We start from the raw sequence: 15,629 nt of genomic DNA on the forward strand, positions 1-15,629 counted from the left end.
CTGGCACTTCAGCCATTGATTCAAAAACATCCCTCAATTTTGAAAAATGCCTCACTGAGAAAAGCACTCATCTTTTGACTTCTGCAAGAGCCCCAGAACATCACTGGGAGGACGATTTTTTGGGTCCGTCCCAGCTCCTGCACCAAACATGCATCAGACCCTTCAGGAGCTGCTCCCAAACCAGCTCTTACAGCGTTTGTTCTATTGTGCCCAGCCAAGAGCCAGCTGGGCTGCACCAGGTCCATGTAGGCTGCTGCTCTTTCCAAGCCGTAGAAGTCCCGTAGCAAGTCCAAATGCACTCAGCGCGTATAAGCAAAAACCAAAGCACCAGAGGAAGATTTCAATAGATAGTCTGTTGAAATTATCTATAACAGTTCACATAAATAGCCAGGGAGAAGAAACGGTGCTGAAGGCTCATGGCCTGGGACAACTCTGCTCAACAGCCAGACCATCACAGCCACCTTCTCCCTGCTCTGGGAGACGTTGGCCAGCAGCCTGTTTCCATAGGAAGCTGCGTGATGAAGCTGCCAAGAGTTCTTGTAAATCAGCCCAGAGCTGGAAAGGGAAGTTATGCACAACAGAGGTCACCAAGACACTAGTCATCATTACCAAGGACCAGGAGACCAGGAGCACCGCTCAGCCAGCACTGACAGGCAGGTGAGGGAAGACAGAAGACTATGGGAATGAGATGGAGCTCTGTGTTCCTCACTTTTCATTGCACGGGGATACCACCCACCAAACCAATCCCAAACAAGCCACGAGAAGGTCACGGCACAGCAGTGATGCCCAAATGCTCAGAATAGCACCAAACAGACTTTTGAGCCGCAAAACACGCAGCAGGACCAGGAGCCCTAAGCCAGAGCCCACCTTCTGGCCTGCTTCCAGCCTGGAGAGACCCCGTTATGTTTGCAGGGCAGCAGCACTCTGCTCCCACGTTTTAGCTTTTGCTCAGCCCTTTCTGCTTCCCTAGACAAAGTGGGTTCTACCTCTCTAAACCTCTTTTGCCACCAAAGTGAGCGGCGCGTGCTTGCCCTGCTCCTGGACTGGAGGCTGCAGATGCAGGAGCATGCAGCAGAGCCTCTGCACCCTGCACCTCTCTGAGAGATTCAGCCCTCCAGGCAGGGAAGTTTCTCCTGTTTACAGGTGAAAACACACACCTCCTTGAGCTCCCGTGCCCAAGGCAGTCCTGCCAGGGCAGAGAGGCACCCTTCACATCAATGCGGGGCAGCCGAAGCCCTCCAGGATGGGCAGTGATCATGGAAGTCTTGGAGACCTCTGCCCCTCTTGCTCTCCCTGCATGCTGAGACTAAGGGCTGCCACCCCACAGCGAACTGCCACCACTCCCCGTTAGTGTGCAGAACCCTTCTCCAGCCCAGCATGTCCCCAGACCACTGCAGAATGCAACCACTGAGTGTCCCTCCCTCCAACGCTGGCATCGCTCCCACCCCTTCCCCCGACCCCTCAGTATGGATGGCCTTACCACATGCCCTCGGCTTTCGCTTTGCCCTGTCCAGGGAAGCGGGATGCTATCTGGAGCACTCCAGAAACGCTTTCCATGCCTACAGTCTCCCCACCCAGCCCAGCCCCTGTTTGATGCTTCGATGCACCACTCCAGGGCCACCTCATGCCCAAACGCAGCGGCCAATGGCACTGCTAGCTGACTCGGAGACTTGGGCACTTGCCCTTCAGCGTGAGCTACACGGAGCGCTGGCAGCGCATTCCCAGAAGACACACGGCCATCTCTTGCAGGGGAGGACCATGCGGAGCGTGGTGGCACACATGTGCCTCAGCCATGTGAAAGCACCGTCCCTTTTCAATATTTCAAGATCTGAGTGTGCTCAGACCCCAGAATGGATGTTTCTTCCAAGCAGATAGAAATCTGCATCCCTGTTGGGTCTCTAAATGGTCCCGTGATGCGTTGCTTGGTAAGTCCTTGCGACAGGCATGACAGAATGGAAGACGCGTGGTTGCTTGGGGAAGGGGAAGTCAGCCACTCCGAGCCATTACAACAGCCTCAGCAGAGCAACACGGGTGCCTAGGAAAGCTCTTTGTCAGAGGCAGTGAGCTCCTAATGCCAGCCCCATGAGCTGCCGCCGAGGACAGGAGCGAGAGACCTTCTCTCACGGGCCAAAAATCTTCCCTTAGCCTCCAGGTCTGTCACCATATGCGGCCATTGCAAAGGGGATCGCAGCCAACCCACAGCACCCGCCAAGGACTGGCATGATCCCAAAGAAAGCCTGGGCAATCCCAAATGCCGCCAGCTAACATCTTCAAACAAGGGTGGGTTTGGCAGTGTTGGGTTGATGGTGGGACTAGATGATCTTAAAGGTCCCTTCCAACCTACATGATTCCACGATTCTAAGGTTTCCCTAAGGGTCCCAAGACAGACCAAGGAAGGTCCCTGCTCAGAAGAGCTTGTTAGAAGCGATGAGACCAAGCAGTTGATTTCCTGAGATCTCCGCAATTCAGCACATCCATAAGCGATGTGGAAAAGGGTAAGTGAAACCAAGTTATTCAGGGAAGGGAGGGTGATGCTGGCGAGAGACCCTGGGTGATACAGTCAAGGGACAGAGTGAGGTAAGCCAGAGGGAGATCGCTTCCGAGATAAGGTGTAAACACGGGATGAGCAGCAATCCGAAAGCAAGGGAGGTGTGGGGTTATCCCACGGGGGAAAGGCAGGAAGCAACTTGCCAGCCTGAGCATCTTGTGCACTGTGGGCAGCCCTCGTCCAGCCTCCTCCCCCTGCTCCCGGAAAGAGGGAACTGTGGATGAGGGCAACAGGGTCTGGACAAGCATCTTCCAGTGGATTAACCAAACTGGGACTCTCCGGTCACCCCCGTGCAGCCCAAATCCTGCAGGCTTTGAGAGGACCACCTAGGGCTGATGAATCCAGGCTTCCAGCCCTTGCACTTAATGTGCCACGACAGGGTAGGGCTTAAATACGTTTGCCCTGCTTCAGCTCCCTGCCACCAAACACCAGATCCCTGTAGATATTCAGTCTCCCCACAGAGCGGCTGGAAAAGCCACAGGACAAAAAAAAAAAGTGTGTATATATATATACATACACACTCCATCCAGGGCTAGATCAGGAACTGCCTGGGCCAAGCTGCATGTTCAGCAGGAGCTTGGAGAAGACAGAGCTGAAGCAGATCTCCAAGAATACCTTGTTCTCATGCTCGCTCTTGGATGCTGCTGCCAGCCCCTGATGAGATGCTGGGCGAGAGCAACCCCATCTCACCCAGGACGACCGATCTTAATTAAACACACAGGCGGGGAGAGACGTGGGGCAGCTGGGCAGGGAGCAGCCCTCACCCAGGACAGCCCAGCGGGGTCACGCTGCTGGAGGCCCTGCGGAAAACGCTTTCCCTTCCCCATCCCTGCCCCCTCTGGGGATGTCCCCAGTCCAAACACCCGGCAGAGATGGCGGGGAGCCATGGAAAACAGGATTTGTGCCAGGAGGGACAAGACCATCTAGGCCATCTCTTGGAGAGGGAGGATCCCAGCATAGCTTCCCACGCAGGAGGGAGGGAGGGACAAGGACAAACCCAGTTAGTGCTCAAGCCCGGGGAGGCTCTAAAGCCGTCCTTGCACTGCTGCGTCTCCCTGAAGAGACACAGGGCACAGGCACAGCCAGGTACTCAGCACCAAGGCTTTAAAGAAGCCAAGCAGCAACACCTGCCTCTTCCTGCCACAGCCCCAGCACTGCCAGGAGGTCAGCAAGGGTCTTACAACCTCCACATCTCCTGACCACGTCTGCTTTTAACTAAGAGCTCCTGAAAGGGAGTCCCAAGCGGGGCCAGACACCGCCCCGCAGCCCAGCAAGGGTCATGACAGAAGTGTTAGATGCAAAGGCACAAGTACCCATCGCCAGCAAGGCTGCTCCGGTAGGTCTCTGGTGCTGGGCTTTTCTTAAGAGACTGCTCGGAACCCTCCCAGAAGAGCTGTGTCACCCACAGCCCTGCTTCTGCACAGCTCTGGCCGCTCTGGCCACCCAGCATTGGCCAGGTCCTGGGGCCACACTCCCAGCACCTGGAGCACTCGAGCCCTTCCCACCAGTGGTTAGGAGATAGCCAAGGACACCTACTGCAGGAACATGCTCTAGTGCCTCATCCACGCTGTGTCACTGGACATCGCCTCTCCCCAGGAAGCCACCCCCAGCTACATGCCATTTTTTCCTGGAGACAAGCTGTCTCCCACCCGTTCACACCAATACGCCCACCGAGCCTTTTTCCTACACCACCAGCAGGATGCCACATCCTGCTGAGGACAGGGACAAGCCACATCCCAAAGGTGTCCCTGCTCCAGGCAGCCAGGCTCCAGCTCTTCCCATGAGAGAACATCCCACGGGGGCGTCCCTCAGACACCTGGGGCCACCGGCAGAGCCACAGGGGGGATGCAGAGCCCCAGCTCTGGCCACCGCGATGCAGCCGGGGCCACTTGACGCGAGGCCGCTGGAATGCATGGAGGCTGCGGGCTGCCCGAGAGCCAGGACTTATAAGGCACGGCAGCGAAAGGCGGGGAGGCGAGCTCGCAAAGCAGCGTTTTCCTCCCCGCAGCCCTCAGGAGTCCGGCCGTGGGGCTTAGAAATGGGACAGGACCCTCATCTCACCGCCCCATGCGGGACCTGGGGCCACAGGGTTCCTGTCGCCCCGCTGGGCAGACCCAGCCCTGGGCAGTTTTGCTCCTCAGCACATCAAACTCCCAAGAAGCACACGGGAGGGGAAAACCGGAGGAGAGAGGTGGCCGGTCTGTGCCAGGGACAGGAAAGCGGGGCAGCCTCAGCACCAGGCAGCGTGCCTCCCAAGGGGAAGGCCTTGCTAACAGGCTCCTGTGCCACTCTGTGCCTCAGTTTCCCCCGACACCAGAGTGAGAGGCTGCAAGAACCAGCTGCCTGCTTGCAGCTCCGGCAGGGCTCCGATGTCCCCAGGCATGGCAGCACCAAGACCTGGCGCAGGATGGGACCAGGAGCCGCCCCAGCCAGGAAGCCCTGAGCAGCCCTAGGGCATCCCCCCACAGCAGGGAGATGTTCCCCCACCCCCAGAGAGGAAAGAGGGCCTGGAGCCTCCCCCAGCACTTGAAGCAAGGAGAGCTTCGGGCATTTCCCTCCGAAATCAGCCTCTCGCACGAAAGGCGCCCAAGGACCAACATCCTGCTCACCCTGGGGGGAGGAAGGCGGGCTGACCACAAGCAAGCCCAAGAGCACAAGCGTTTTGTCCCCAAGGCTGGGGGTGTTTCACATGCGACACCGCTGTGCCAGCCCCTCCCCGGCACCACTCTCCCCCCACTCCGTGTCGGGCAGGGGGATGTCAGCGGGGCTCAGCGCCCTGCGGTTGCGGCAGGAAGGCACTGGGGTGAGGGGGGAGGCACCAGCCCCTGCCCAAGGCAGCAGGAAGCACATGGGCACTGATAACTCCAGGCACAGCGGGGCAGCATCCAAGAATAGTCCAGCGGAGGAAGCGCTGCTGGTGGGGCTTTGCCACGGAGACTCCCCCGGCTCAGTCCCATCCCCAGCGTCTCCACAGGATCTCATGGAAAGGATGGCACCCAGGGAGGCACGGGCCACAGCAGGGGTTCCAGGCTGTTGAAACACTCGGGGACGCCAGCCCCGCAACTCCCAAGAGATTATCGTCCCAAGGGGACAGATCCCCAGCTCAAAGAGATGCTGGCTGAGCATCCTCGGGATGCCACCACAGCCTTCCACCTTGCCAGGAGGTCTGCTGAGCCAGAGAAGACACGCACAAGTACTGCAGGCAACCTGCTGAAGGATGCTCACACCCATGGCTGCACTACCCAGCCCACGGCACTAACCCCCTGGCTCCAGGGACCCAGCAGCACATCTGCCACCCTCTGATGTTCGGGGACCTACAGACACCTCTCGCCATCGGCTGAAGCCACGGCCCTCACCCACGAGGATGGCTGACACCAGGGAAACCTGCTGCAGACCAGCTCCTCCTGCCCACAGCCAGGCACTTGTTCTCCCAGCAGGAGACATGGAGGTCTGTTATGGTTTCAGGAGCCCACAACAATTTGTTGTCGTTTAGACAATTATTCATCACCTGATGAGCCCTCCCCACCCAGGAAGGGGAATCAGGAAAAAAAAAAGAAACCCGAAGGTTGAAATATAAACAGATTTAATAGAATAAAACTAGATAATTAACATTAATTACACTAAAGAACCAATATTGACACCAATACCAATATAAAATAGACAAGGATCGTACTCAGCCCATTCCCCAGCAGAAGCCGTGCAATCCCTGCAGGGTCAGCCAACATGGGACACTGGAAGGGGAGGAAGGGAAGGGCTCAGGGCTCCGACACCAGAGCAAGGAGTGCTCAGGATGGCAGCCAGCAAGGGAGAGAGGGAGAGAGCGCTCCTCAGCAAACCTTCTAATTTCTATGGAATGTGACGTTCATGGGATGAAATAATCCTGCTGGCAGCTTGGGTCAAGTGCCCGGGTCTCGCTCCTCCTCATCCCCGCACCTGGCAAGGCTCAGAAACACCGAGACCTTGAATCCCACATAGCCTAGCCGGCCGTAAAGTAAATATTTTCATGAATTCAGGCACCAGAGTCTTTCTAAAAGTGCAGTTTTCCCAAGCATTAGAAGAGAAATTAGTCCTGTGTCGCTCAAAGCTGGACAAGGTGAGACAAGCTCTGCTCAGGGCAGAAGCTGGCAGGAAGACATCGGTTTGGATGCAGGACCCTCCTGAGGTATTTTCTCACCTCGGATCCTTAAGCAAGTACATCTGCCTGCTTCGCCCTGACACGAGACGATTCCTGGGCACTCTCTAGGCCTGTGCCCCCTCTGCCCACGGAGCCAGGACACAGCCACAAGAGCACATGAATCTCTCCTCAAACCAACCTTCTCCGGGGCAGCGCACCGCTGGGCACGCCGCAGCCCCACAGAGCATGCCTGGCATCTCCACGGCCCAACACCAAGCACGTCTTCCACAAAACCCAGGTGGTGACGAGCTGCAAGGTTGCAGCAGCTCTCTGTCATCGAGAGTGGTTATTGGAGCGTCACCCCAACCACAGGGAGACCTCCGGGGACACCAGTAGGGCGTCAAGCACCCACAGGACTGAACCACCATTGCGTCAGTCTGGCTCTTGGCAAAACAGGGCCGCCAGGCAGCGGGGAGGGGCTGCACCACCCAAAAATGGATCAGAAAAGCCAACCCTAGCCTGCGTCATGCCCTCATCTCTCTGTGCACCACAGGGCGCTCTCCCCACAAGACCCCAGGCAGACACCCAGCCCATAGAGGACAAGGCAGAGGTAAGCCCTAAACCCACCAGCCCAGCGGGGCAGGGCAGAGCACGTAGCAAGCACGGAGAGGGCACGCAGTCCTGCTAGAAACAGGTTATGGCCCAGCCAGCTCCCCACTGCATCCTACCATGGCCAAGGAGACCCCAGGAGGTGAAGCTTCCTTCCTCCTCCAGTACCTCCCAGAGGAGCTGGGTGCTCTCTACAAGTCCATAGCTCGCTCCGCACATCAAGCCACTGCTAGAGGTGACCCAGGGGAGCCACTCAGACAGACGGACACTGGCCTCCTGCCCTTGAAAGCAGATGGGGGAGACACGTATCCCCAGGCCAACAGCTTCTGACACACAGCCACACACCAAGGACCTGACCCCACGCTAATGCAAGAACCCACCACCACGTCCTCAGCAGCGCAGGAGGGAATGCACCATCCCAAAGTAGGAGGTGCAACATTTCCATAGCCTCTTCTGGGCTACGCAGCAGGGCTGGAGATCCTCCACATGGGTAAGACTGCCCTACTGGGTCCTTGGGTTTCCAGCAACCACAGCCTGTAGCCAGGTAAGCTTGGGCTCAGTGACCAAGGAGATCCAGCAAGGGTGTGCAAGGCCAGCACACGTGGTCCCACGTGACTGTCACCTAGAGAAAGCCACTCCAGCAGCCACTGGGCACATCAAGGCAAGGCTGTAGGCCTCATATCTCAGGATCTCATATCTGTGTTCAGCTACATTTGGCCACTTGGGCTTGAAACTGTTCCTTCCCATAGGGCACACAAGAGAGGTCAGCATCTTGTCCCTGTTCACAGAGCCAGGCGTAGGAGATGATCTTCACTAGACAGATGGACAGAGCAACCCTCAGCACCACTCCTGTTCCCATCTCCAAGCAGGACCCAGTGGAGAGCCCTGGGGCCAAGGAAAGCCTCACCACCCCAGACACCCCAAGCAGAGCCCAGACCTCACGTAAACCTCTAGCTCCACACTCGCCTGTCATCGAGCCATCATCCAAAGCATCGAAACACAACACCCCTCTCCAGTGGGGCCGAACCAAGGGGGGACAGCAGGTCCTGGAACACACAGCCTCTCAACCATGCCATGACCCTGTGGTGCAACGGTCAAAGCGTCCTTGCCAAGCCTGCAGCACACACTTCTGCCATGCCAAGGGCAGGGTCACCCGGCATGCGTCTCCTCGTGGCGCCAGTACCACTGCCCACCCCAGGGTCCCTCCTCGCCAGACATGCGGGGGTGGCTCAGGATCACAGCTACCCTGGTGCACCTCAGGGTGGCCCAGGTTCAACAGCTCCGGTGCTGGGGCTGCGTCCCACTGCCCTGTCCCCTCACCAGGTCCCACTGCCCAGCACTCGGCGTCAGGAGGAATTCAGTTTCAGCCATCCTGCATGGTCTTTTAACCTGCAAATGAATTCCTTCCACTTATAGCCTCTGCCACGTGAGCCATCGGCACGTAACGGTGGCTGCTGCTGCAGAAGGCACTTTCCTGCTCCAGGGGTGGCCTAGGATGTACAGGCATCCCTGGGAACACGCTTTTGACACCACTCACCTCCAGACCCGTGAAGGCTTCTGGGTCGCAGCTAGTGCCTGGTACTCCTTGAAAGCAGGTGCTGAGCATTGCAGGTGAGGTGATGACCCCCTCACTCCCACACTCATGCCCTGGTGAGGCTTCAAGCCAAAGCCTTTACTTGAGGCACCTGGAGGGCCAGGACAGGCAGAAGCATTGCTCTGTGATCCAAGCAGCTCAATCTTCACAGAATCACAGAATGTGTTGGGTTGGAAGGGACCTCTAAAGGCCATCTAGTCCCACCCCCCTGCAGTGAGCAGGGACATCTTCAACTAGATCAGGTTGCTCAGAGCCTCATCAAGCCTGGCCTTGAACGTCTCCAGGGATGGGGCCTCCACCACCTCTTTGGGCAACCTGGGCCAGTTGGCAGGTTGGCAAGGCCAAGATCAGCAATCCCAAAGGATCTTTTGGCTCCAAAAGCCTTCCGTACCAGTTCCAGCAAGAGTCATACTTGACTTCACACAGTGCCAGTTCCTCTAGCAAAGGCATGAAGAAGGACAGCAAAGCCTGAACCACTCTTAGCTACCTTCCAGACATCTCCAAGGGCATCCTTCCTTCTTTTCCCATCCTGATGAGGGGAAAGCAGAGTCCCTTGCTAGCGAGGGAGCCTTTGGGTTTGGCCCTTTGTAACTTCCGCAGGCACCACCAGAAACCCCTTCATTGGGAGGCCAGGTAGGGAAAGCTCTGCTCAGCAACCCCGCAGGTCAGCCAAGGGGGAAGACTCATTTCTGAAGCTGAGCCTTGTTAACTGGACCAGCTATGTGGTCAGGTAGCAGGAGGAAGAACAGTTAACCCATCACGGAGGCTAGGTGGGATATTGAATGCTCAAAGCAACTTGGATTCATGTCTAAGAAACTCAGATTTGAAAGATTAAGGAAGGAGAAGGAAGTGCCTTTACAAGGCATTTGCAGTCACCAGGACACACGGAGATTCCCACATCCCTCCCCCAGTAAGAGCAACTCATGGACAGAGCAAGAGGAAGTCTGGGAACACACCAGTTCCCAGAACCTCTGCGTACATGGTGACTTCAGGCTATTTGCTCAGCCAACAATCTGTCACTAACAGAAAGCTGCATCTAACGCCGAGGGGACTTTTAGGATGCATGAAAATGGCTTCAAAGCTCCAGCCTGGTTCAGCCAGACCAAGTACAAGAAGATTAGCAAGTGGTGACCAAAACTACCTCACCCTCAAGTTCTTTGTAGCAAAGAGCAGCATCAGAGTCATTTGACTTCAGAAATTATGTTAACCTTATTTGTTTCAAGTCAGAGAGCTAGAATCCATGCATGCAAGAGGTATCTAGGCCCACTCAAGCAGAGATTACAGAAATCAAGAGATGCCTGGCACCAGTCCACGAAGCGCTACAGACATCCAGCACATAACGCAGGCTGCTCACCAACAGCATTCCCAGCTGGTTCTGGCTCAGAAAGGCCAGGGATGAAGAACCCACTACCTGGGAAGGTATCATGGAGCTGAGAGCCTTTTGCCCCCTCCCCCCAGGAGGGCATTCTCTAATCAATGGCTACCACCACAGCCTTGCCACAGACCTACGGGAAAGATGATCCTCTCCCAGCAGAGCACAGCCAGGTGGCTTCTCCTGGTCCCCATCTGGGCTCTGCCCACCCAGTGCAACCTCAGGTTCGACACCTTCCACGCTCAGCAGCCCACAATGTCCGAGCGCTACCACAAGAGCGGCAACCACCACCCTCAGAGCTGCCAGCAGGCCCTTGAGGCCAACCACCCTGTCATGCAGAGGGAAGGTGCCCACGAGGACACCTGGGATAACCCTGGGCTTCATCTGGACGGCCAGTTCCAGGTTTCCCCAGGGACCGACAACTTCCCAGTGACCTCCTCGGAGAGCAAGGATGAACTTCCAGAGTAGGAGCAATGCCTCCGCATTGCACACCCACAACGGCAGGGCGAACACACGGCGTCCTCCTTGCCATACGGCCACCAACAACCACAGGCGGTGTCCGTACAGAGTGAGGAAGCTCCTGTGGCAGCCGGAGAGGAGCTCTGCCTGCCACAGGGGCCTGCAGCACCCCAGCAGCTGCCCCCCGGCAGCGTCGCCACATATGGTGTCACGCAGATTGGCAGCTGCCTGGAAAACTAAACAGGAGATAGCAGCAAGCGGGGAGGGATGGAGTTTGGGGAGGTGTCTGGTGAGGAACAGCAGGGACTGACATCAGGCCCTGTTTGTTTAACATTCCCGCTAACGACCTCGAGAGGCATTCCTGTCCTCCGCATGTCACCGGGCAGGAAGGGGCTGCGAGATCCAGGGGCTCACCGATAAGATAAAGGGAAAGGCTGAATTTGGGAGCTTCGCCCCCGCTGTCTCTGGGGCACACAGCCCCCTCCTGCAAACGCCGGGGGGAGGCGGCGGCGAAGGAGGCTCACGGTGGTGGGGGGCGGGGGCAGACACACGACACAGAGGAGTGTCCACAGCGCCAGGATCTGGCGCCGTGACCCACGCGGTGTGGGAAGATATCCCAGCACACCCTCCCACGCGCGTTGGGAACGAAGGATTCAGCTTCGCACTAAACGTATTTATCACTCTGTGCCGACGGGAGCTTTGGGGAAGAATCTGGGTGGGATGCGGGATTAAGCTCCTCAGACCATGCCGGCACCCTGGACACAACGTCACTCCCTGCGCCACCATTAGCTGCTTCTGCGGCAAGGAACAGCTCCTGGTCAGCCAGGAGGACGCAGAGGAAAAGCAAGCGTTCCGAGGGCTCCCGCAGGCTCGGAGCGGCCACCACGGAGCCAACCTGCAGCTCATCATTATTTGTGATGGATCCAGGTGCAGAGAGGGCTTCCCAACAGCAACCCCACTAGGGAAGGGGACATCCCCCCACCAGTCCCGGCCCACCACCTCCCAAGCATCCTCAAGCCGCCTCCGGGGTGGTTGGTCCTTCGCTGCACCCCTGGGTGCAGGGTGACAAATGCACCCAGCAAGGCTGCAGACCATCCAGCACAGCGGACTGGACCGTCCCCCTCCCCGCACACCCCCGGAGGTGGCACGATGGAGAGCAGGGGCTGCTGTGTTCAACCCCAGCCCCGTTCCCCAGGGATGCAATCTTTAACTCAGTTCTCCAGCCACCAAGCACCACTCCATGGAGGACCGGCTTTCCCAAAGGGCTAGGATTTCCAGACTCCCAAAAATGCAGTATCTTCCAGCACCCACTTTGCCAAACCACCACCTGGCAGTGGGGAACAGGCCGGCTCTGCCCCAGCACCAAGAGCTCGCCCGGCCACCACCCACGAGGAGCCAGCCCAGCCGGAGCAATGCCACTGGGATGAGCCAAGCAGCATCGACTTCGGGAGCTTTGCAGGCCAGTGAGTAATTGGATCAAGAAGCCGCATTGAGCCTTCTGCGCATGCGTGCGCAGCCCGCAAAACCCCCTGGTACCAAGCCTCCCCGCACTGGGGAAGCGGCACGGGGCCCCAGGTGCTCTGTCTCCCCACCCACCCATGCCAGTGCCACCCAGCGAGGCTGCGACGTGTAAATAGGAGCATCACAGACGTGTCCCATTGCGTCACCCAAGCCCCGCTCTGCGCAGGGGAGAGAAACGCTACGGCCGCTGCCTGCCAATCCATTCCACCCCATTACCCGGGTCCCCATGCTGGGCTTGAAGACCAGCAGGGACGATGGCCCCAAGACAGCTGGTGTGCGGGGACCGGCCAGCCCCGGTGGGTGGCGGAGAAGCCAGGCGCCATGTTGCGGCGGCGCGAGCGCACGGCGCGCTGGAGGAGAGTGAGGGGAGGGGGCAGAGCACCTCCTCGGTCCCCAGGGCCAGGCATGGAGGACTGCAGCAAAATGCTACCGAGGCCGGGTGTTTTCCGGCACCATCTCCAAGATGGAGGGTGGCTGGTGACCCACTGCGCCAACGCCCGCTCGAGGGGCGTGATGAGAGAAGCGCCGCGCTAGCAGCGATGCTAGTGCCCAGCCAGTGGCTCCGAGGGCAAACACGCAGGGCTGCGTGCTCGGCTTCGGCATGTGGCTACAGACAAGCGACCCCTGCAAGCCCTCCCAGCAACATCCAGGGTCTGTCTCGCCATGGCAAGGGGACGGCTGGCAGTGCGGCTCGCAGCCCTCCAGCCCAACCAGGCTGCTGGCGCACGGGGAGCAGGGCAAGGTCTCCACCACCGTGGCCCAAGCGTGTCCCTAGCAGCCCACACGGGCAGAGCAGGGGCTTGGGGACAGGACACCATGCCCACGGGCACCGGCTAGGCTGGAGGGAGCGTGGACCTGCCCGTCCCGAGCCCCGATCCAGCCCCCGCCCCCTCCCCGGGGCGACCCGCGGGGCTCCGGTCCCGACAGCGGCTACCGGCGCCCTCCCCGGGCTGCTCCAGCCCCGGCGCCTCCGTGCTCCGGCTCCCCAGCCCGGGCCGGACCCGCCATCCCGTCTCCAGCCCCTCGACGAGCCGGGGGTCCAGCCCCGACGCCGTGTCCTCGGTGCCCCCACCGCGGCGCCGTGATCCCCGGCGCCGCATCCCCCGTTCCCCGACGACGTCGTGCTCCATTCCCGGTTCCCCGACGTCGCACCCCCCATTCCCCGACGACGCCGTACTCCATCCCCGGTCCCCCGCCGCCGTCGTGCCCCATCCCCGGTCCCCCGACGCCCCATCCCCTGTCCCCCGACGCCCCATCCCCTGTCCCCCGACGCCGTCGCGACCCAACCCCAGTCCCCCGACGCCTCATCCCCGCTCCTCCGACGCCGTCGTGCCCCATTCCCGGTCCCCTGCCGCCCCATCCCTAGCACCCCAGCTCCCCGCCGCGCCCCAGCTCCGGTCCCCCGCCGTGCCCCGTCCCCAGTTCCCCGTCCCGGTGGCCCCCACCTCCTCCTCGACGTTGCCGCCGCCGTTGGTGTGCTCGGTGTCCTTGTTGAGGTTGCTCATGGTGGGGTGGATGGGGGGGGTGGGGAGGTGGTGCCGGCTGCTCCGGAGCTCCGCGGGGCCGGGCCGGGGGTGCCGGTGCGGTGCCGGTGCGCGGGGGCGGTGCGGGGCGGTGCGGGGTGGCGTTGCCCTCCTGGTTCACATGCGGCGTCCCGGGACGACGGCGCCGCTGTTATGGGGCCGGGCCGGGGGGAGCGGGGCCGAGCGGAGCGCAACGAGCCGCAGCTGCGGGGCCGACGCGCCCCAGCCCCCGCCGCCGCCGCCGCTCCCGGTGCCGCCGCCGCGCACCGAGCAGCGGGGCCGGGACCCGCCCGCCCCCGCCCCGCCCGCCCGGAGCCGCCCCCGGGCCGCCCGCCGCCAATCCCGGCCCGGCCCGCCCCCCCCCCCCCCCCCCGCCCCCGAGGGCGTGCGGGGCTTTTTTTTAATTATTTTTTGTTGTTGGGCTTGAGTTATTTTAATTATTTTATACGCACACACACACACACACCCCAAGCCACCACCACCTCCTTTCGACGAAAAACTTTCTCAACTTTGATGAACTTTCGGGCTTCGACTTTCTTAAAGGGCCCGCCGGCTCCTCCGCCCGCCGCGGGGCACGGCTGCTCCCGCCCGGGCATCCCCGGGGTCGGGGAGGGGGTCCGCGGCTGAACCCCGCGGGGGTCCCGGGACTGCAGCCCCACAGCCCTGGGACGACGACTCCAGAACCCTCGCGGTGAAAGCCCCGAGCCCCAGGAATGGCAGGACATGTGTCCCGTAACCCCGGGACAGTGGCCCTGCATCCCCCAGGGCAGTGGCCTTATGAGCCTGGGACAGTGGCCCCACATCCCCCACAACAGCAGTCCCACATCCCCCAGGACAGTGGCCCTATAAGCCCGGGACAGTGGCCCCACAAGCCTGGGACAGTGGCCCCACATCCCCCACGACAGCAGTCCCACATCCCCCAGGACAGTGGCCCTATAAGCCCGGGACAGTGGCCCCACATCCCCCAGGACAATGGCCCCATAAGCCTGTGCAGGTTGGCCCAGGTGGGAGCCAGGCTCTGGGCAGTGCTCCCGGCTCCCCGATGTGTGGCAGCCCACACCGAGACCCCCACCATGCCCAGGGAGTTGCCTGACCCATTCCCATCCCCGCCATGGCAGCTGGAGAGGATGAAGAGGGTCTTGCCTTCTTCCAGGCCTCCATACAAAAGGGCAGCCCACGGCTGGGGCTGAGAAACAGGAGCAGAAAACGGTGAATGTGGCTCCTCCCTGCGCGCTGCATCCCACCGCCTGGTCCCTCCGCAAGGCAAATGTGTAAAACCCCAGGGGTTTGAGGTCAGCCTGCCAAGTGGGAGATGTTCGGGGGATCTGAGCCACGTCAGCGAAACCAGCGTCGCTGGTACCCAGCCCTCGCTGCCCCCTCGGCGCCCAGGCTGGGTGAAAGCCAGGGGGAATATCAGCCCTGCCCTGCCCTGCCCCACTGCTCCCACGGCCCCCCCTGAGCTGCAGAAGCAATGCATGCTCCCAGGGTCAGAGATGCCCAAATGCACCCACGGCCTGTGCTGTCCCAACCGCGGCGGACGTCCCTTCACAATCAGACGGAGTCCGCGACTGGCTCGGAGCCACCATTCGCTCCCAGCAGTAGCGCAGGGACAAGGTTTTGCTCGTGTGCGAGCCTGGCTTGGGGGCAATCCCAGCCCATTTCCTTGCCGACACCTGGGTTCGACGCCCCCTTCCAGCCCCAGCCCCCGGCTTGCTTTGCCACCTGGTTGTGCAGAGGCTCCCCTTGAAGACTTAACCCCGACCTCAGGCGTCCCCACACACAAGCCTCTTCCAGCGGAACCCCGGGGGCTCTGGGAGCAGCAGGGGAGAGGAGAGGGGGACAGCACCGTCACCCCAGGCGGTTCCCTTGGGCAAGCCAGCGCCGGCCAT

The 15,629-nt window shown here is 60.3% G+C and overlaps 1 protein-coding gene across 4 annotated transcripts in view; it reads right to left on the reverse strand.

Moving 5' to 3' along the window:
- The window catches only part of RBPMS2 (RNA binding protein, mRNA processing factor 2), a 31,546-nt gene extending 17,545 nt beyond the window's left edge, over positions 1–14,001 (reverse strand). For 3 of the 4 annotated variants that reach the window (XR_012589035.1, XR_012589036.1, XM_074600885.1), the window contains exon 1: positions 13,663–13,998. Coding sequence is in view for 2 of the 4 variants with exons in the window: in XM_074600885.1 (XP_074456986.1) it covers positions 13,663–13,722 (60 nt within the window). In the remaining 2 variants the exon portion in view is untranslated. Of the gene's footprint in view, positions 1–13,662 lie in introns of all 4 variants that reach the window. The other variant, XM_074600884.1, reaches the window with a different exon arrangement.
- Between the last annotated feature and the right edge of the window lie 1,628 nt (positions 14,002–15,629).

This window comes from Larus michahellis, chromosome 9 (genome assembly GCF_964199755.1).
Source record: "Larus michahellis chromosome 9, bLarMic1.1, whole genome shotgun sequence".
Taxonomy (NCBI): domain Eukaryota; kingdom Metazoa; phylum Chordata; class Aves; order Charadriiformes; family Laridae; genus Larus; species Larus michahellis.